Source organism: Nerophis ophidion, linkage group LG21 (assembly GCF_033978795.1).
Source record: "Nerophis ophidion isolate RoL-2023_Sa linkage group LG21, RoL_Noph_v1.0, whole genome shotgun sequence".
Classification (NCBI taxonomy): domain Eukaryota; kingdom Metazoa; phylum Chordata; class Actinopteri; order Syngnathiformes; family Syngnathidae; genus Nerophis; species Nerophis ophidion.
In genome coordinates, this window is record NC_084631.1 from 34,491,409 (window position 1) to 34,515,865 (window position 24,457).

Consider the following 24,457-nt stretch of genomic DNA (forward strand, 5'->3'; position numbering starts at 1 on the left):
AAAACTAAACAACTTACAATTACAAAGATACTAATTAAAAAAACTTATATTATAAAAAACAAAATAACAAGAGATAAAACAATTTACAATTTCATAAAAACCCACAAAAAACAATTATAAAAGCAAAACAACTTACATTAGACAAACACAAATTAATTAGAAAATACGACAGACCAAAATAACAAAACATGACAATATTACACATTTCAGAAGACACAATAATAAAAGGGGAAGCAATTTTACAATCGTATTACAACGAAATTAACTTGTATTATTGTACAATAAAGTAAAACAAGTATAATAAGAGAATTGTAAGTTGCCTATTTTTTTTATTTTACTTTGTGAAATTGTACGCTGCTTTTCTGTTCCCAGGATGACATTGACATGATTGTAATTCCATATAATAGAATATGTGGCTTGTCTGCATTGACGCGCACAATGAGTATCGGCGTGCACGTCATGAGATCCGTGAGTCATTTGGGCTTCGGTGATGTCGTCATCGCGTTTCCATCCTCTTATCCAATCAACATCGACCTATGCCGGCAGAAAAAAAGGACCAATCACCGCTCGGTCTTATCCGCAAGACCCGCCCTCCGCGAGAAGGAAGCTGAGTTCGTCAAAAATGAGTTACCAGTACGGACAGGTAAAGTCCCACTTCCTTCTTATTTATCATTTTTTAAAATATATTTCGTCTGACGTGATGTTGTCACTATTAACACTATGTTGCTTTAGTGACTGTAATTTACGGTTTTATCAGCGTTAAGTCGATGTTAGCATCTAGCCCCACAGCGCTCGATGACATATTGCAGTACACGTCGGACAAACTATGATGGAAGAACTGATTGAATATGAATTGAACGTGAAAAGTTATGTTTCTAACTGATAAAGTAGAATTGATATCATATTCACTGAACACTATTATTGAATAGTCTGTAAACTATTGCAATGTACCACTTTGTAGGGCTATCCGGGACAAACCGCACCCACGGCTCCACACCCCTCTGCCCCATATGGAGGTGCAGGAGTCCCACCAGGAGGCCAATATGGACCTGGACCAGGACCAGGTGGGCACTATAGACCTGGACCAGGTATTGTAGATACTAGGCTCTTACCATGACCCCGACTTAACTTTCGTCTTGTGTTAGGGTCGGAACCGACCCGTTTTAGTTTTTAAATGCATAAAAGAACCACATAAATTTATTTTTATGCATCAAGGCTTTTTGACTTTGTCAGGAACCTCTATTTCAACAAAATAAAACTTGTTTTTTTTGTTTCACTAAATTATAAAATGCTCTGGTTGAAATTATGACATTGGTGTTGTTAGGGTTGGTTTCGACCCAGTTATAAAAATAAGACTATAAAGCACTAAGTAGAGCCAAAACTGAACACACTGACGGCCAGCTCCTCTCACAATCATGTGAGCTTTAGTGGATTCTCATTTTACCTTGTTATCCAGTACAAAAACAAACAAAATTTATGTGGTTCTTTTATGCATTTAAAAACTAAAATGTCCAGACATTTGAGGTCAATTCAGTATAGAGTTGTTACTATGTTAAAATTATTAAAATGAAAAAATAAATAAAACAAGAGATGTGTTCTAATACCCCTCAGTAATGGTCAGGTAACACAACAACCTTTTTTTTATTTATACGATTCTCTTGAGGTTCGTTTTACTATTTTTTTCAATTGAAATCAAAGGGTATACTGACAAAAAAAAGGCCCAATGCCCCACACCAAAAATATTAAAACCAATATTTTCATGGATAAGGAAACCTAACGAGGTAACTAAGAGATGAGAAACAAATTGGATGATAGATAATTGTTTTTAGTGTATTTTACAGCTGTTTTAAGACATGGGTCAAAACCGACCCGTTAACATAAAAGATGGTAACAGAAAGCTAACACAAGAGGAAGGTTAAAGAAGTTTAGAAACGTATTGGGGTGTTACCATTAAGTGTACAATTGCACGAAATATGTACTGTACTGTGCAATCTACTACTACTACTAATAGTTATAATAATAGATTTTTACTTGTAAAAAGCATTTTGCATTGAGCAAACGACATCAAAATCCTAAAGCAGGGGTCACCAACGCGTTGCCGGCGGGCACCAGGTAGCCCGTAAGGACCAGATGAGTCGCCCGTTGGCCTGTTCTAAAAATAGCTCAAATAGCAGCACTTACCAGTGGGCTGCCTCTATTTTTTAAATTGTATTTATTTACTAGCAAGCCGGTCTCCCTTTGCTCGACATTTTTAATTCTAAAAGAGACAAATTTCAAATAGAATTCGAAAATCCAAGAAAATATTTGAAAGACTTAGTCTTCACTTGTTTAAATAAATTCATTTATTCTTTTACTTTGCTTCTTATAACTTTCAGAGAGACAGTTTTAGAGAAAAAATACAACCTTAAAAATTATTCTACCTTTTTAAATTCCTTCCTCTTCTTTCCTGACAATTTAAATCAATGTTTCGACAAAGAGTATTTGTGAAATATTTCCTCAAACTTATGATTAAAATTTATAAAAAATATTCTGGCAAATTTAGAAAATCTGTAGAATCAAATTTAAATCTTATTTCAAAGTATTTTGAATTTATTTCCAAAAAATTAGTTCTGGAAAATCTAAAAGAAATAATGATTTGTCTTTGTTAAAAATATAGCTTGGTCCAATTTGTTATATATTCTAACAAAGTGCAGGTTGGATTTTAACCTATTTAAAACATGTCATCAAAATTCTAAAATTAATCTTAATCAGGAAAAATTACTAATGATGTTCAATTGTATGGAATAGGAACTGTACTGTGCAATCTACTAATACAAGTTTCAATCAATCAAAAAAACAGGACAAGGTGGGCACTATGCACCCGGACCAGGACAAGGTGGGCACTATGCACCCGGACCAGGACAAGGTGGGCACTATGGACCAGGACAAGGTGGTCACTATGCACCCGGACCAGGTGGTGCTCCAGGCGGTTACGGTGGACAACCTCATGGTGCTCCTTACAGGCACCCTGCTCCTTCAGGTACTTTAACAGTGTTGGCGCGAGGAATGTTCAAAATAGGGTCAAAATGCATTATCCTGTTATATCTCACATTCTATGTTGTGTTTCAGAAAAAGGTTGTCATAAACGTTACTTAATTCATTAAAAAAATATATATATATGCATATCAATCAATGTTTATTTATATAGCCCTAAATCACTAGTGTCTCAAAAGGCTGCACAAGCCACAACGACATCCGCGGTTCAGCGCCCACATAAGGTCAAGGAAAAACTCACAACCCAGTGGGACGTCGATGGGGTTGACTGAGAAACCTTGGAGAGAACCGCAAATGTGGGTAACACCCGACCGAGGGGAGACCAGATGCAATTAACGTCGAGTGGGTCTAACATAATATTGTGAAAGTCCAGTCCATAGTGGATCTAACATAATAGTTACAGTCCAGTCCATAGTGCATCTAACATAATAGTGGGACTCTAGTCCATAGTGGATCCAACATAATAGTGGGAGTCCAGTCCATAGTGGATTAACATAATAGTGGGAGTCCAGCCCATAGTGGATCTAACATAATAGGGGGAGTCCAGTCCATAGTTGATCTAACATAATAGAGGGAGTCCAGTCCATAGTGCATCTAACATACTAGTGAGAGTCCAGTCCATAGTGGATCTAACATAATAGTGGGAGTCCAGTCCATAATGGATCTAACATAATAGTGGGAGTCCAGTCCATAGTGGATCTAACATTATAGTGACACTCCAGACCATAGTGGATCTAACATAATAGTGATAGTCCAGTCCATAGTGGATCTAACATAATAGTGGGAGTCCAATCCATAGTGGATCTAACATAATAATGATAATCCAGTCCATAGTGGATCTAAAATAATAGCGATAGTCCAGTCCATATTGGATCTAACGTAATAGTGTGAAATTCCAGTCCATAGTGGATCCATCATAATAGTGAGAGTCCAGTCCATAGTCGATCTAACATAAGTGTGAGAGTCCAGTCTATAGTGGATCTAACATAATAGTGAGAGTCCAGTCCATAATGGATCTAACATAATATTATGAAAGTCCAGTCATTAGTGGATCCAACATAATATTGTGAAAGTCCAGTCCATAGTGGATCCAACATAATAGTGAGAGTCCAGTCCATAGTGGATCTAACATAATAGTGTGAAAGTCCAGTCCATAGTGGATCCATCATAATAGTCAGAGTCCAGTCCATAGTCGATCTAACATAAGTGTGAGAGTCCAGTCCATAGTGGATCTAACATAATAGTGAGAGTCCAGTTCATAATAGATCTAACATAATATTATGAAAGTCCAGTCCATAGTGGATCTAACATAATATTGTGAAAGTCCAGTCCATAGTGGATCCAACATAATAGTGAGAGTCCAGTCCATAGTGGATTCTAACATAATAGTGAGAGCCCAGTCCTTAATGGGGACAGCAGGACACCATCCCGAGCGGAGACAGGTCAGCAGCGCAGAGATGTCCCCAACCGATGCACAGGCAGCGGTCTACCCCGGGTCCCGACTCTGTACAGCCAGCACTTCATCCATTGCCACTATTAGCCTACTATAAAAATTACTTTAAAAGTCTTATAAAAGTGTTATAATGATGGCACGACATGTGTCTATATTAGCTACATTAGCCTACTGTCAAAATTACTTTAAATTAGGCCATGTCCACACCAACACAGATACTTAATTAAAGTTAAAGTTAAAGTACCAGTGATTGTCACACACACAGTAGGTGTGGTGAAATGTGTCCTCTGCATTTGACCCATCCCCTTGATCACCCCCTGGGAAGTGAGGGGAGCAGTGGGCAGCAGTGGTGCCGCGCCAGGGAATCATTTATGGTGATTTAACCCCCAATTCCAACCCTTGATGCTGAGTGCCAAGCAGGGAGGCAATGAGTCCCATTTTTTTATAGTCTTTGACTCGGCCGGGGTTTGAACTCACAACCTACCCATCTCAGTGCGGACACTTGTCCACACGCAGATGCGTACTTTTGTCTTTAAAAAGGCAGACTTTTACAAACGCTGGCCAAAGTGTAGAGATCCACAACTCTCCACTACCTGTACACGGCACAATCTCCGTGTTGGTGTGGACATGGTCTGAGTGTTATAATGAAGACAACCCATGACGTAAGTGTCTATATTAGCTTTGATAGCCTACTATCAAAATGACTGTGTTGCAGGCTGAAGCAAATCTTGGTTGACAGAAATGTTGACCTGGATCTGGGATTTCATCATTTTATTCATGAGGTCATTCCGTCAGCAGTGATTGGTCGCCATGATTCCGTTTTCCTAAACAACCGCACACAGCGCTCATGCCAGGGGCCGGCCCGGACCCTGACGGTAACGGTTTCTGAAATCCACCACACATTCTTGTGTGTGTCAATAGGCAACATCCCTCCCGGTGTGAACCCTGAGGCCCACCAGTGGTTCCAGAGTGTGGACACGGACCACAGCGGCTTCATCAACTTGAAGGAGCTCAAGCAGGCGCTGGTCAACTCCAACTGGTCCAATTTTAACGATGAGACGTGCCTCATGATGATCAGTGAGTCGACAATGGATGGATGGATGGATTAGAGTTGTGAGATGGATATGATAACTTTTAGTACTGTTGTCATGTCATGATACTCCATGTTTATTTTTGTGATAATGCATCTTGATGACATTCTAGCTGTGGGCCACACATTTGACAGCAGCAAGAAAACAACCTACACAAGATTCTCACATGTATCATTATCACTGGAGGAATAGGATTAACCAAACATGCTACACTATACACTGTAGAAAGATACAATAAGCCAGGGATGTCCAAACTTTTAGATTGGAGGGCAGCAATGGGCACGGGGCAGTACGGTGGTACGGGAGTTAGTGTGTGTGCCTCACTGGGTTTGATCCTGGCCTCGAGATCTTCCCGTGTGGAGTTTGCATGTTCTCCCCGTGACTGCGTGGGTTCCCTCCGGGTACTCCGGCTTCCTCCCACCTCCAAAAACATGCACCTTTGGATAGGTTGATTGGCAACACTAAATGGTCCCTAGTGTGTGAGTGTGAATGTTGTCTGTCTCTGTGTTGGCTCTGTGATGAGGTGGCGACTTGTCCGGCGTGTACCCCGCCTTCCGCCCGAATACAGCTGAGATAGGCTCAAGCAACCCCGAAAGAGAAAAGCGGTAGAAAATGTGTGTGTGTATGTATACTGTGTATATATATGTGTATATATATTACAATAATTGAATATTAAGAGTATGTGAAAGTTCATCTCCTACCTTGTTAAGTCAATCATGGATACCTGGAGAGAGTGTTTTGCATTTTTCCCATAATGCTTTGCAATGGGTTTAAATGAGTTTAAATTCAAATTTGTATGCTGATTGGACGTTTTTTTTTGTTTTTTTTTTCAATTAACCACAACTTTCAGTGAGCAGGTGTGTGTGACCATCTATGTTTAGTTTTTGTGCTGGTAAATTGTGACTTTTTTCCGTGCCATGACTAGGGAAGGTTGTCTGGATTGGGTCATATCAGTTAATGCCGCGCTCACAAATAAACTGTTTTATTAGTGTTACTGACAAGGTCAGCTATTTACATTAAATGTGAAATCATCAGGTTGCAATTGTGAACAATCTCGTTTAAACACAGGCTGTTGTTTTCGACACTGATATAATAAGCCATGCTAAACTGAAGCTCTAGAATGTAGATAGATGTGGGAGGATTGATACAGAAATGGACTGTAATGATATCAAGTACAGCATCAGTATCGTATAGGGTCAATAGTACTGATTCCATCAATATATTCTATTATCACACAATATTTTCTCGTTTTCGTTTACAAACTCAGAAAATAAGTCCTAACACAGGAGAACTATAAGTGCAAAAAACGTATTAAATCAGTCATTAGTAGGAAATAATTTTTAAATGTTTTATTAATCTAATTAAATGTAATTACCTAAGTCTAATTAAAATGAAATCACTCAATGATATTCGAAATGTTAAGTATCAGCATTGGTATGGTCAAAACTACCGCTATAAACTACTTGATATTGAATCGATACCCAAATTTGTAGTACAGTGTCGCCCAAAACAAATGCAAAGTATCCAAACCACAGACGATTATTAGATTTTAGCAGAACTGTAAATCGACCCGAGTTAAAACAGATATTAACAAGTAGATTGTTAGTTTTCAGAAAATAATATATACAGTATAATATATTAAAAAACATGATAAACACAATTGTCGTTTTTGTTATTGTTCACCAACTCAGGAAATAAGACCTGACACAGCAGAATTTAACCTCTTAAGGCCCAAACTGTTTGTTTACATGTTTGTTTTATTTCCCTTTGCTAATTGGGCTTATTGGGCCCTAATTAGAATATAAAAAAAAGAATCACTTTTTGATATGATGTACTCAGTCCATAAGTACACTTTACACTTTATTTTTCTAAATTCCATTGTATGTTATACTCTTCTGACACCACCAGATGGCAGTATAAGTGTCCACATAAACGGCCATAATACCTCAATTCAGTAGTAAACACAATTTTGGAAATAAGAGCTAAAAGGTGCTGTCCACGCATGTGGCCACTAACCCTTCAGTTAATGCGCAAAAAAACAAGATTTTAATGACAATGAATTTTATAATGAATAATTGATTGAACTTGTGTTTTGTCTGAAATATAAGAAATGTACTCATTCAATGATATTGAAAATGTTATAGCGGTATCAGCATTTGTTAGATAAGTCTTTATTTGAAGGGATAATGCACAGAAACATTAAGCTCAAAGACAGATCTATTCTGTACCAGATTATAACTAAATAGCTCATTTCCATCTGCAGTTTGTGGCTACCTAAATTAAAGGGATACAAAAATCACGCAATAAAATCATGACAATAAAATTGTACCATAGCATGTAATCAAATTAAGAAAAGTCACAAAATGCCCTTTCATGGACACATACTTAATATACTATACAAGCACACCTCATTTACTGTACATCATCACACAAAGACAATACATGCTCTTGTTCACATCTGTCAACATTTGTCATGATTTTAACAGACACACCTCACAATTTACAACAAAAATGCTGTCATGGATAAATATAGTACATATTAAGTTGATCTGGCAAACATCGTGCCCACCTTAATGACCGTGTGAGCAGCTTTGAGTATGGCCAGTACTGTGCCTGTAACTACTTGATATTGGATTGATACTGACGGAGATGGATATCTACATATATCCATACTCAAGAGTTATTTCCTTTTTTCTGTAGTCCTGTTTGAAAGCACCTGAAGTGCTGTGCATGTCTAGACCTCGGGCCTGGAATATGACTATTAGCCATAGTACCCGTCTTATCTCAAATGTCCCAGGCTTAGGAAGGGAATAGATATGTGGATTCGCTCGGGAGGGTGAGGATAGGGGGGCGAGTGACATTGTGAAAAAGGCAAGACTTCCGTAGTATTAGCAGATCAACTTGGACGATGCAATTTGAATGTGTTGTTCATAGAGTGGTCTCCCAAAGCTTTGGAATAAAATGTCAAACTAAGCAACTCTGTCTGGGATTCATTTAAAACCAGCTTATGTGTCATCGAAAGAACCTGGGGGTGACCAGTAGCTTAAATTCCCAAGAAGAGGAAGATCTGGTCCAAACGCAACAATACCCAAATTTGTGGTATCGCCCAAAACTCATGTAAAGTATTAAAAGAGAAAAAAATAAGTTTTTATTATATTTCAGCACAGGTGTGGATGGAACTATGAAAGTAACCCAATATTAACAAGTACATTAATATTAGTTTTGGGGGCGGCGGGGATTATACAACATATTGATGCATAAATCAGCAGCCAACTTAAGAGGCTTTGTTACCCTTTTTGAAATGGTTCTATTATTTATTTGTTGTAATATGTCGTTATCGCAATATATATTGCGATATCGATTTTAGGCTGTATCGCTCATCCCCCGGTGATATCTGCACGCTGTGTCTGCCCGTTTAGACATGTTTGACAAGACCAGGTCAGGCCGCATGGACCTCCTGAGCTTCTCGGCCTTGTGGGGCTTCTTGCAAAAGTGGAGGGCGCTCTTCCAGCAATATGACCGGGACCGCTCCGGAGCTATCAGCGGCACGGAGCTACACCAAGGTAAGGAACCGCAATAAAAAATACAAAAAAATTGATGACGCAATACGTGAACCTACTCCTTATCCGGTCCTTCCTCCAGCTCTCGCGCAGATGGGCTACAACCTGAGCCCCCAGTTTTCCGAGTCCCTGGTACGGCGCTACAGTGTCCACCCGGCACGTCCCGGCATCCAGCTGGACCGCTTCATCCAGGCGTGCACGCAGATGGAGAGCATGACGCAGTTCTTCAGGGAGAAAGACACGAGCAGGACGGGCAACGTGCGCCTCAACTACGAAGAGTTCCTATCGGGCGCCGTCACCAGGCTGATGTGAAGTCGTCGGGACGAGCCTCTGTGCACACGGTACACCTGGCAGCTTGTTGCTACGGATACTTGACACCAAAACAAGGCGGGACGGGCGAAGTAGTGCCTTTGTCAGCGGTGGAACAATTAGTCTTGATTGTACCTCTAACACATGCACTCAGTAAACATACTCTCCAGTATTTTGCATTAGTTAGTGAAAGATAATTACATTTACATTATATATGGGAATTAAGCTGTTTATGCTGCAAAGGTCAAGTTATATGATCCCGAGTAGAGATCGACCGATATTTGCAAAAACTTTTTTTTTTTATCAGTATCGGCCTACATCAGCAGAAAGAAAATACGATAAATGTAATTAAAAATGTATAGTTAGTGAAGTAGATTGCAATAACCACTGCTCAAGCACCAGCCTTTTTTTTAAGGAATAAAAAAGTTGTATTCATTTTAAAAAAAATGGCTGTCATTGTCAGTAATTCTCCCCAAATATGGTTTGATATAAGACAGACAGGATATTTGGGTTGTTGTGCAACATGTCGCTAGCGAGCCGAGGTTTCCTAAAAAAATAATGTTTAAAAAAAAAATAAAAGACTTTAAGCCCTGTCCAACTGTTTATTCACGTAAACAGTTCATGTTTAAATAACTTTTCCTGCAAATGAATATCTGCTCCAAATGTCAGTTATCAGCTTCCTTGACCGCTAATAATCTGTATCGGTCGATCTCTATCATCCCAAGCACCTAATAGAACCTTTTTGCAACTGGAAAGCGAGTTTTTTGTAATACCTCTGATTACCTGCAAAAATACCCCCTCTGTTTATTTTGATAAGTAAATTGTATTTTACATTCCACTGTGATATGCCAAATGTATTTTTTTTTTATCGTCAAAAAAAATAAATTGCTCTGGTGTATTCTTTTGATGAATGACTCATTTAAAATATATTTAATGATTGGAACTGACTTTTTATTGAATATATTGATAGCAAACCTAGAACAACAAACCCTTCTAATCAAAACATTTGGCAATGTACTGCTTTGACCACGAGATGGTGCTGAACACAGTAACTGTAAAGAGCGAACAAGACTTTTTTGACCAATCACGTAACAAGCAGGAATCTTAAGTCCCTCCCCGGAAGTGACGTTTGTCTGCCGAGACACCAACGTTAAAAGTGAAGGTGAGTGAAATAACATTACAGATTCTATCACATTACAAGCATAATAGTTTAAAAAAAATTCACGTTTCGCCGCTGTCCTGCTGGGTATTGAACTAACACGCTGCGGTAAAAACCCCGACGTTCAGTATTACTCTTTTAAAAGTAAAATAATGGCGAAAACGTGATTGATAAACTCACTAGCTTGCCTAAATGCTAACAGGAAGACGAGACTTTGGCCATTCTCTCTTTTCAAAAACTACATTTCCCAATATACACTTGCATTAACACATTGATATCCGAACAACTAAACTATTTAATTGTGCACATACTCATGAAAAAAGAGCACAGCACAGTTTCAAAGTGATCGACTCGGATGAATATATAACATTTTATTTACAACAGGAAGTGAACTCGCATGACGTCACTTAAACCGGAAGTGAAGCTCTTATTTTGGCCTTTTTTTTCAAAACCTTTATTTATACGATACGATCAAATAAATAATCTAAACAAGTACAAAAAGAGCACCAGAGGGGGTTTAAACTTAAAGCAATACAAAAAAATATATATATTCCGTAAATAATCCAAATTTGGAGCATAGCATCAGAGTTTTCACAGCTTTTTGGTTGTTAGAGGTAGAACGCGTTTTAAAGTAAAGTTCTAATTTTTTTAAGGGCACAAAAAAACAGGTCGGGTATTGAAAAACTTACATTTATATTTTGCTGGCATCACAACATCTTTCTTTTTTAAAAAAAAAAAATCATATGTTTATAAAGTCAGTAAATATGTCCCTGGACACATGAGGACTTTGAACATGACCAATGTACGATCCTGTAGCTACTTGGTATTGGATCGATACTTATATTTGTGGTATCATCCAAAACTAATGTAAAGTATCAAACAACAGAAGAATAATAAGAATAAGAATAATGAATGTAAACAAATGCCATGGGTGGATCTACACGTGACATCCACTGTAATGATACTAAGTACAATAGCGTATCTAGTCGATACTACTATTGATATTTTTTTTATTGGCACAAAGTCTATTTTTCCTTTTTTTTAAATTCATATTATGTTTATAAAGTCAGTAAATATGTTCCTGGACACATGAGGACATTGAATATGACCAATGTATGATCCTGTAACTATTTGGTATCAGATCGATACCTATATTTGTGGTATCATCCAAAACTAATGTAAAGTATCAAACAACAAAAGAATAATAATAATAATAATGAATGTAAACAAATGCCGTGGGTGGATCAACACGTGACATCCACTGTAATGATACCAAGTACAATAGCGTATCTAGTCGATACAACTATTGATATTTTTTTATCGGCACAAAGTCTTCTTGCCTTTTTTTAAAATCTATATTATGTTTATAAAGTCAGTAAATATGTCCCTGGACACATGAGGACTTTGAATATGACCAATGTATGATCCTGTAACTACTTGGTATCAGATCGAGACCTATATTTGTGGTAACACCCAAAAATAATGTCACTTATCAAACAACAGAATAATAATAATAATGTATGTAAATAAATGTAGTGGGTGGATCAACACATGACATCCACTGTAATGATACCAAATACAATAGCGTGTCTAGTCGATAATATTATGGATCATTTTTTATCAACACAAAATCTTCTTTCCTTTTTAAAAAATCCACATTATGTTCATAAAGTCAGTAAATATGTTCCTGGACACATGAGGGCTTTGAATATGATCAACGTATGATCCTGTAACTACTTGGTATCGGATCGATACCTAAATGTGTGGAATCATCCACAACTAATGTAAAGTATCAAAGAAGAGAATAATAATAACGTTAATAATAATAATAATAATAATGAATGTAAACAAATGCCGTGGATGGATCAACATTTGACATCCACTGTAATGATACTAAGTACAATAGCGTATCTAGTCGATACTACTATTGATCATTTTTTCATCGGCAAAAAGTCTATTTTTCCTTTTTTTTAAATCCATATTATGTTAATAAAGTCAGTAAATATGTCCCTGGACACATGAGGACTTTGAATATGACCAACGTATGATCCTGTAACTACTTGGTATCAGATCGATACCTATATTTGTGGTATCATCCAAAAATAATGTCACTTATCAAACAACAGAATAATACTCATAATGAATGTAGACAAATGCCATGGGTGGATCTACATGTGACATCCGCTGTAATGATACCAAGTCCAATAGCGTATCTAGTCGATACTACTTTTGATTATTTTTTTAATCGGCGCGCCTTTTTTTAAAATTCATATTATATTCATAAAGTCAGTAAATACGTCCCTGGACACATGAGGACATTGAATATGATCAAGTATGATCCTGTAACTACTTGGTATCGGATCGATACCTAAATGTGTGGTATCATCCACAACTGATGTAAAGTATCAAACAACAGAAGAATAATAATAATAAGAATAAGAATAATGAATGTAAACAAGTGCCGTAGGGTGTATCAACACGTGACATCCACTGTAATGATACCAAGTACAATAGCGTATCTAGTCGATACTACTATCGATCATTTTTAATGGGCACAAAATCTTTCCTTCTTTTAAAATTCATATTATGGTGATATAGGCAGTAAATATGTCCCTGGACACATGAAGACTTTGAATATTGGATGGTATCGGATCGATACCTAAATGTGTGGCATCACCCAAAACTAACGTAAAGTATTAAAAAAGAGAAAAATAATAAGAATAATAATGAATGTAAACAAATGCCATAGGTGGATCTACACGTGACATCCGCTGTAATGATACCAAGTACAATAGCGTATCTATTCGATACTATTTTTGATATTTTTTTAATCGGCGCAAAATTGCCTTTCCTTTTTTTTAAATTCATATCATGTTTATAAAGTCAGCAAAATACGTCCCTGGACACATGAGGACTTTGAATATGACCAATGTATGATCCTGTAACTACTTGGTATCGGATCGATACTTATATTTGTGGCATCACCCAAAACTAATGTAAAGTATCAAACAACAGAAGAATAATAATAATAATAATAATAATGAATGTAAACAAATGCCATGGGTGGATCTACACATGACATCCACTGTAATGGTACTAAGTACAATAGCGTATCTAGTCGATACCAATATCGATCATGTTTTTATCGGCAAAAAATCGTATTTCTTTAAAAAAAAATTCATATCATGTTTATAAAGTCAGTAAATATGTCCCTGGACACATGAGGACTTTGAATATGACCAATGTGTGATCCTGTAACAACTTGGTATCGGATTGATACTTATATTTGTGGTATCATCCAAAACTAATGTCAAGTATCAAAGAAGAGAATAATAAGTGATTATTACATTTTAACAGAAGTCTAGATAGAACATGTTAAAAGACAAAATAAGCAGATAACAACAGTAAATGAAAAAGTAGATTTATAATAATTTTTTACAGTTTGTCCCTGGGGATAGGTTGATTGGCAACACTAAATTGGCCCTAGTGTGTGAATGTGAGTGTGAATGTTGTCTGTCTATCTGCGTTGGCCCTGTGATGAGGTGGCGACTTGTCCAGGGTGTACAGCGCCTTCCGCCTGATTGTAGCTGAGATAGGCACCAGCGCCCCCCGCAACCTCAAAAGGGAATAAGCAGTAGAAAATGGATGGAGGTTGTCCCTCATAATGGAGAAAATAACAGGTGTATAAATGACAATATGTTACTGCAGACTTATTAGGAGCATTTGTTTGCTTACTTACTAATAAAAGACAAGTTGTCTAGTATGTTCACTATTTTATTTAAGGACTTAAATGCAATAGGAAACATATGTTTAATGTACCTTAAGATTTTTTGTTAAAATAAAGCCAATAATGCAATATTAGTACTATTATAGTATCGAAATAATTTTAGTACCGGTACCAAAATATTGGTATCATTACAACACTAACCCTGACCTATTGTAGAGCAGATTTGTGTGGTTTCTATATCCTACTTTAAAAAAAAAAGAATTGTTCTTTTCTGCAAAAGAAATAAAGGCATCATGTAAATGATGTACTTATTGTAAGTAATGAGCAGTTGTTTTGTTGGAGGACTTTCAAAATGTCAGGTCAGGAAAACAGAAAAATAACACAATATCTTGTTATTAAAAAGTCAGTCCCCTTGAGTGCATTTGTTAGATTATACCTCCAGGGGGCGCTACCTACTGAGGAAGTGGACTACAATTAACGAAAAGGGATGTCATTTTCTCAGACTTTGGCCTCCAGAGGTGCGTGCGACCATGTGGCCCGTATTCTGGACCGCCATGCGGACCTACGCTCCGTACGTCACCTTCCCCGTGGCCTTCCTGGTCGGAGCGGTGGGCTACCACCTGGAGTGGGTGGTCAGAGGGACGCCCACACCCCGCGAGGAGAGGAGCATTCTAGAACTGCGGGAGGAGCGGACACTGCGGGAGCAAGCCGGGACGGACGGCACCCAGGTGCTCAGCCTCAAAGACAAACTGGAGTTCACTCCCAAAGCGGCTCTGAACAGGAACCGGCCTGAGGAGAGTTAACGCCATCCAAGCAGGGAGTCCAGGGACCACTTTTAGGAAGACCGGAACACATCCACACAGCCATAGATCCTCAAAGCTGGTCTCATAAGCAACCATGAAGCAAAGTGTGCATAATGTTATTTTTTTTCCCACACAATACTCTAATCAAGGAGAAACACGAAACGTGACAAATAAAAGGACTGTTAAGCTGCCTGACAGTTAAAAACAATGAGGTATTTGCTGGTATGCAGTCAGTGCGGGAGGTCCGGTGGCTTAATCTGCATTAGTCCTATTATGGCGTGGAAGAACATCAACACTTTCATTTGAGAAAGTCACAAGCTTTGCACGCTGCCTGTCTTAGCTGGTGGTCACCTGACCAAATAAAAATGTTCATTTGGAGCGGGCTGGAGTTCATGATTGTGGCCCCATTCTCTATTGACTGTTGGGAATGAAGGACCCGGGAAGGAAGGAAGCGATGGTTCCTTCAGCCTCACGGAGAGAAGTGAGCAGTTGGAAGGGGAAGTGGCCCGCACGTTTAAGCAGGAACCTGACCTCTTGGCACTTGTGTGGAGTCAATTATTGTAAATAAAGTAAAGTACCTCCATTTTTAGTTGGTTTTCTCTTACAAAAAAGTCAGAGGAAAAACTGAAGCATTTTGTGCCATAAATAAACTAATGGCAACCCATTTGTCTCAGATGGGCAGAAACTAAGGGAACAAATAGTTAATTATTCAAATTTAATATCACGGTTATTGTAACCAAAATTATCTTTTGTTATCATTATGGCTGAAATTTTTTTTTCGATTTGTATTTTTTAATTAATAAGTCCAACAAAATATAATAAATGATTATTGGTTATTTTGACATCCACTTCTTAATGTTGTGTATTTATAAGAGGAAAGAATAAAGGTCCTTAGAAAATCCTTATGTCAACGTTTTTTTTCTTCTAAAAGTCACATTGAAGCAACAACATGAGTAATTGTGTGTGTGTGTGTGTGTGTGTATATGTATATATAGGTATACATATATACATGTTTATATATATACACATACATATATATGTATATATATATATATACATATTTTTATATATACACATACATAATATATATATATATATATATATACACATTTTTATACATATTTATATATGGATACAGATACATATATACAAATTCATATTTATAAGTATATATACATATTTATATACAAACCCCGTTTCCATATGAATTGGGAAATTGTGTAAGATGTATATATATATATATATATATATACATATGTATATTTATGAATATATTTGCATACATATATATTATATATATATGTATATATATATATATATACACACATAAATGTATATGTATGTATATATATATATGTATATATATATATATACATACATACATACACATATGTTTATATATATAAATGTTTATATGTGTATATATATATAATATATATGTGTGTAAATATATTTATAAATATACATATGTATATATATATATATATATATATATATATATATATATATATATATATATATATATATATATATATATATATATATATATACATGTATATATATATATATATATATATATATATATATATATACACACATATACATACCCATATATATACATATATATGTATGTATATATGTATGCATATACATGCATGTATATATACGTATATACACATATATATCTGTATATATATAAATAAATATATACACATATATAAATGTGTGTGTATATATACATATATATATATACACACACATACATCTATATATGTGTGTGTGTATGTGTATATATGTGTGTGATATATACTGTATATATATATATATATATATATATATATATATATATATATATATATATATATATATATATATATATATATATATATATATATATCGATATACACACACATACGTGTATATATTGTGTATATATATGTGTATATATACATATATATGTGTGGATATATACATGTGTGGGTATACATATAACATGTATACACACGTGTGTGTATATACACACACATGTGTGTAAATATATATATATATATATATGCATATATATATACACACCTATGTTTGTGTGTGTGTATATACACACATGTATATACACACACACATATATATATATATCTGTGTGTGTGTATACAAATATATAAGGGTAAACTTACACATATCCAAATCATACAAAAAAGCAATACGCAACAAGAATATCAGTCATGATCTTAAAACAGAAAACAACTTGGCATTGAATCAAAATGTTAAAACCCGGTTCAAAAAGGTGGGTATTGGCAAATGTATTAAGAAGTATGTTGTAGAGCAGCAGCATTAGCACACGTGTGCAAACTGCTTATTCAGCATAACACCGCTTGTAAATATCTTGTGAGGGAAAGTCCTTGTTATAAGTTGTTATTTGCTTAGTCGACACCCTCGGCGACTAAACAAGATGCGGTTCATTGACTAAAGGCATTGATTTCACAGTATGTACTGTAGGTGTAGGTCAGGGGTAGGGAACCTATGGCTCTAGAGCCAGATGTGGCTCTTTTGATGACTGCATCTGGCTCTCGGATAAATCTTAGGTGACATTGCTTAACACGATAATTATGAATAATTTCCTGGTAATCACAGTGCTAAAAATAACGTGCAAAATATAAAACATTCTCATGCATTTAATTCCATCCATCCGTTTCCTACCGCACCTGTTCAAGAAGTCGCATTAATGGTAAGAAGTATTTTATGTCACGATGGGGGGGGTCACACTTTGCTGCAAGGTCGTTCTCCCAGGAAGGCAAACGGACTACTCGGGACACGGCATTTAGGTAAAGACATGATTTAATTTTAACTAAAAAAATATACAAACAAAAATCGCTCACAGTGGAGGCACAACTTGGGCTAAGGAACAAAGGTAACGCATAAATAGGCTAAGAACATAAATCAAACATAACTTACTTGGCATGGCATGAAGCACAAAACTATGGCAAGGCATGAAACAAGTCAGCACAGGGCGACTGACTGGCAAAGACAAGCTTAAATACTGCCTCTGATTAGTGCTCGGGAAGCAGGTGAGCGGGCATTTTGTCCACCAGAAACAGGTGGACAAAATGAGTAACCAAGGAAACCAGACAAGGGAGTGGAAAAAAACAGGAACCTAAGGAGTCCAAAGGACAAACAGCACATGGCCAAACAAAAACATGATCAACAGACATGACATTTGATTAATTATTGGTCAGCTTCAGAATAACAATGCTATTAAAAACAATAAGAGACTTATTATACTCTAAAAAATGTTGGTCTTACTCAAAAATGCACACATTTAGTTGTATTCAGTGTTAAAAAATATGATATGGCTCTCACGGAAATACATTTTGAAATATTTGGCTTTCATGGCTCTCATAGCCAAAAAGGTTCCCGACCCCTGGTGTAGGTTAATAAACTTTTGACTAAATATAGAGGCCCACTTTCTGAAATAGTCTCATTACATCCAGAGACGTGGAACACCTACTTCAACGGACTGCTTTCTTCAATGCAAAATATATTTTCATGGATCGGAGCTTCTAAAATGAGATTATTTGTAGTCCTGTGTTAAATAATCCAAATCCATGTCCTATATCAGTCATGTGGACCACCTCTGGGGTCTGAGACCCAGCATCCTCTCACGTTTCTTCTCCCCTCTTACTTTCAAGCAAGAAGGAAGCCATGGCGCCGAAGCCTGGGTAGGCATCGGGAAGAAGCTAATAAGAAGCGTGTCCTTCTTTGAACAATCAGGAGACGGGCAACAATGGAGCAGCTCCTCCGGACTGGTCAGCACTGTGGGAACCGAAGGCCGAGACTCCTGGGAAAGTGCAAGCGGGAATGTTGGGAGGAGTTCCATTGTTCCTGCAAGATGCTCGAATAATGGCTGACGCTGGATGTTCTTTTTAAAGAGCATCCTGAGCGGACAGGGCTTGGAAGGTTCTGCAGGAACAATGGAGCCGTCTGCCTGCTGGAGGGGCACCGCGGCCCCAAATGAACAGACTTACACAGACCCAGGTACACACCTCAACACAGACTTACACAGACCCGGGTACACACCTCAACACAGACTTACACAGACCCGGGTACACACCTCAACACAGACTTACACAGACCCAGGTACACACCTCACCACAGACTTACACAGACCCAGGTACACACCTCACCACAGACTTACACAGACCCGGGTACACACCTCAACACAGACTTACACAGACCCGGGTACACACCTCAACACAGACTTACACAGACCCGGGTACACACCTCACCACAGACTTACACAGACCCAGGTACACACCTCAACACAGACTTACACAGACCCAGGTACACACCTTAACACAGACACAGGTACACACCTCAACACAGACTTACACAGACCCGGGTACACACCTCAACACAGACTTACACAGACCCGGGTACACACCTCAACACAGACTTACACAGACCCGGGTACACACCTCAACACAGACTTACACAGACCCAGGTACACACCTCAACACAGACTTACACAGACCTAGGTACACACCTCAACACAGACTTACACATACCCAGGTACACACCTCAACACAGACTTACACAGACCCGGGTACACACCTCAACACAGACTTACACAGACCCGGGTACACACCTCAACACAGACTTACACAGACCCGGGTACACACCTCAACACAGACTTACACAGACCCGGGTACACACCTCAACACAGACTTACACAAACCTAGGTACACACCTCAACACAGACTTACACAGACCCAGGTACACACCTCAACACAGACTTACACAGACCCAAGTACACACCTCAACACAGACTTACACAGACCCAGGTACACACCTCAACACAGACTTACACAGACCCAAGTACACACCTCAACACAGACTTACACAGACCCAGGTACACACCTCAACACAGACTTACACAGACCCAAGTACACACCTCAACACAGACTTACACAGACCCAGGTACACACCTCAACACAGACTTACACAGACCCAAGTACACACCTCAACACAGACTTACACAGACCCGGGTACACACCTCAACACAGACTTACACAGACCCAGGTACACACCTCAACACAGACTTACACAGACCCAGGTACACACCTCAACACAGACTTACACAGACCCGGGTACACACCTCAACCCAGACTTACACAGACCCAGGTACACACCTCAACACAGACTTACACAGACCCAGGTACACACCTCAACACAGACTTACACAGACCCAGGTACACACCTCAACACAGACTTACGCAGACCCAGGTACACACCTCAACACAGACTTACACAGACCCAAGTACACACCTCAACACAGACTTACACAGACCCGGGTACACACCTCAACACAGACTTACACAGACCCAGGTACACACCTCAACACAGACTTACACAGACCCAAGTACACACCTCAACACAGACTTACACAGACCCGGGTACACACCTCAACACAGACTTACACAGACCCAAGTACACACCTCAACACAGACTTACACAGACCCAGGTACACACCTCAACACAGACTTACACAGACCCAAGTACACACCTCAACACAGACTTACACAGACCCAGGTACACACCTCAACACAGACTTACACAGACCCAGGTACACACCTTAACACAGACTTACACAGACCCAGGTACACACCTCAACACAGACTTACACAGACCCAGGTACACACCTCAACACAGACTTACACAGACCCAAGTACACACCTCAACACAGACTTACACAGACCCAAGTACACACCTCAACACAGACTTACACAGACCCAGGTACACACCTCAACACAGACTTACACAGACCCAGGTACACACCTCAACACAGACTTACACAGACCCGGGTACACACCTCAACACAGACTTACACAGACCCGGGTACACACCTCAACACAGACTTACACAGACCCGGGTACACACCTCAACACAGACTTACACAGACCCGGGTACACACCTCAACACAGACTTACACAGACCCGGGTACACACCTCAACACAGACTTACACAGACCCGGGTACACACCTCAACACAGACTTACACAGACCCGGGTACACACCTCAACACAGACTTACACAGACCCGGGTACACACCTCACCACAGACTTACACAGACCCAGGTACACACCTCAACACAGACTTACACAGACCCAGGTACACACCTGAACACAGACTTACACAGACCCAGGTACACACCTTAACACAGACACAGGTACACACCTCAACACAGACTTACACAGACCCAGGTACACACCTCAACACAGACTTACACAGACCCAGGTACACACCTCAACACAGACTTACACAGACCCGGGTACACACCTCAACACAGACTTACACAGACCCAGGTACACACCTCAACACAGACTTACACAGACCCAGGTACACACCTCAACACAGACTTACGCAGACCTAGGTACACACCTCAACACAGACTTACACAGACCCAGGTACACACCTCAACACGGACTTACACAGACCCAGGTACACACCTCAACACGGACTTACACAGACCCAGGTACACACCTCAACACAGACTTACACAGACCCAGGTATCCACCTCAACACAGACTTACACAGACCCAGGTACACACCTCAACACAGACTTACACAGACCCACGTATACACCTCAACACAGACTTACACAGACCCAGGTACACACCTCAACACAGACTTACACAGACCCAGGTACACACCTTAACACAGACACAGGTACACACCTCAACACAGACTTACACAGACCCGGGTACACACCTCAACACAGACTTACACAGACCCGGGTACACACCTCAACACAGACTTACACAGACCTAGGTACACACCTCAACACAGACTTACACATACCCAGGTACACACCTCAACACAGACTTACACAGACCCGGGTACACACCTCAACACAGACTTACACAGACCTAGGTACACACCTCAACACAGACTTACACATACCCAGGTACACACCTCAACACAGACTTACACAGACCCGGTACACACCTCAACACAGACTTACACAGACCCGGGTACACACCTCAACACAGACTTACACAGACCCAGGTACACACCTCAACACAGACTTACACAGACCCAGGTACACACCTCAACACAGACTTACACAGACCCAGGTACACACCTCAACACAGACTTACACAGACCCAGGTACACACCTAAACACAGACTTACACAGACCCAGGTACACACCTCAACACAGACTTATACAGACCCAGGTACACACCTCAACACAGACTTATACAGACCCAGGTACACACCTCAACACAGACTTACACAGACCCAGGTACACACCTCAACACAGACTTACACAGACCCAGGTACACACCTCAACACAGACTTACACAGACCCGGGTACACACCTCAACACAGACTTACACAGACCCGGGTACACACCTCAACACAGACTTACACAGACCTAGGTACACACCTCAACACAGACTTACACAGACCCAGGTACACACCTCAACACAGACTTACACAGACCCGGGTACACACCTCAACACAGACTTACACAAACCTAGGTACACACCTCAACACAGACTTACACAGACCCAGGTACACACCTCAACACAGACTTACACAGACCCAAGTACACACCTCAACACAGACTTACACAGACCCAGGTACACACCTCAACACAGACTTACACAGACCCAAGTACACACCTCAACACAGACTTACACAGACCCGGGTACACACCTCAACACAGACTTACACAGACCTAGGTACACACTTCAACACAGACTTACACAGACCCGGGTACACACCTCAACACAGACTTACACAGACCCAGGTACACACCTCAACACAGACTTACACAGACCCAAGTACACACCTCAACACAGACTTACACAGACCCAGGTACACACCTCAACACAGACTTACGCAGACCCAGGTACACACCTCAACACAGACTTACACAGACCCAGGTACACACCTCAACACAGACTTACACAGACCCAGGTACACACCTCAACACAGACTTACACAGACCCAGGTACACACCTCAACCCAGACTTACACAGACCCGGGTACACACCTCAACACAGACTTACACAGACCCGGGTACACACCTCAACACAGACTACTCGAAGGGTAGTATTGCACAGTAGGGTATTAGGGCATTGTATTGTATAGGAGTGAATTATTATTATTATTATAAGTTAGAGTTCAACATGGTGACAGCTTTGGGAAAGAAGCAAGTCGAACAGGTGGAAGCCAGGGTGTGTGCTGTCCTTGGTAATGTTTTTTGCTCTGTTGAGGCAACGGGAGTTGTGTAAGTCCTTCAGGTAGGGCAGGGGACAGCCGAAAATTTTTTGTGACGACTTTATGACCCTCTGAATCGCCTGTTTGTCTGCTTCAGTGCAGCTGGCGTACCACACTGTTACGCAGTACGTCAGGGGGCTCTCAACAGCCGAGCGATAGGTCACCATCAGCTGCCTCTCCAGTGTGTTCTTCCTCAGCAAATGGAGTCTCCGCTGGGCCTTCCGGATGACCGCAGTTGTATTTTGGGTGCAGGGCAGGTCAGCAGATATGAGGGTGCCGAGGAACTTGAAGGAGCTGACTCTCTCCACCTCCTCGCCGTTGATGTAGAGGGGGGAAAACCTCCCAGGACAAATTTTCTCCCGAAATTCAGTCGGAGCTGGAGGCCACGTCCCCTCAAGCTCCATGAGAACAGACTCAGCAATGTTGTGACCCTCTTAAACAGGACAATACTGCCATCTACTGTACATAGAATAGAATGTACTTTATTGATCCCTGGGGGATATTCAGCACCACAGCTCGCTCACAATAAACAATAATATATATATTATATATACAATATATAATATATGAATAATATAAATATATTCTACATTTAAGTGCAGTCAAGGAACTTATGCATTATACAGTCAGAGCTGAAGCCCACAGTAAAGAGACGTAACTTCATCACGTCGCCTGTTTATTGACTCCAATCCAATATATTACACCGTTGACTGATTTTTTTTTATTACTGTGTATTTGATAGGTGCCGTCGGAAATTCAACTATTTCTTTAATTTATGTATACAATAAAATAAATATATATAGCTAAAATGTACTGAAAGTTAATTATTTCATACATATATATATATATATATATATATATGAAATACTCTCGTTGGTGAATTATACTACTCCCCTCTTAACCACGCCCTCCACCCCACCCCCACCTCCCGAAATCGGAGGTCTCAAGGTTGGCATGTATGTTCGCAGGGGGTGCTTGGAGCCTTTCTTAGCGGCATTCGGGCGGTAGGCGGGATACACCCTGGACAAGTCGCCACCTCATCG

The 24,457-nt window shown here is 39.4% G+C and overlaps 2 protein-coding genes across 3 annotated transcripts; both read left to right on the forward strand.

Annotated features, from left to right (window-relative positions):
• Positions 1–496: 496 nt before the first annotated feature.
• pef1 (penta-EF-hand domain containing 1) lies at positions 497–10,344 on the forward strand. 2 transcript variants are annotated; one of them, XM_061882500.1, is made up of 6 exons: positions 497–643; positions 962–1,088; positions 2,840–3,019; positions 5,408–5,563; positions 8,997–9,140; positions 9,220–10,344. In XM_061882500.1, the coding sequence occupies exons 1-6, from the start codon at positions 623–625 to the stop codon at positions 9,447–9,449; spliced, it is 858 nt and encodes a 285-aa protein (XP_061738484.1). In that variant the 5' UTR covers positions 497–622; the 3' UTR covers positions 9,450–10,344. The 2 variants fall into 2 exon arrangements, with proteins under 2 accessions (XP_061738484.1, XP_061738485.1); XM_061882501.1 differs by having other exon boundaries at positions 962–1,064.
• Positions 10,345–10,465: 121 nt separating this feature from the next.
• smim12 (small integral membrane protein 12) lies at positions 10,466–16,036 on the forward strand. Its single transcript, XM_061882502.1, has 2 exons — positions 10,466–10,608; positions 14,835–16,036. The coding sequence occupies exon 2, from the start codon at positions 14,863–14,865 to the stop codon at positions 15,133–15,135; it is 273 nt and encodes a 90-aa protein (XP_061738486.1). The 5' UTR covers positions 10,466–10,608; positions 14,835–14,862; the 3' UTR covers positions 15,136–16,036.
• The last annotated feature ends 8,421 nt before the right edge of the window (positions 16,037–24,457 follow it).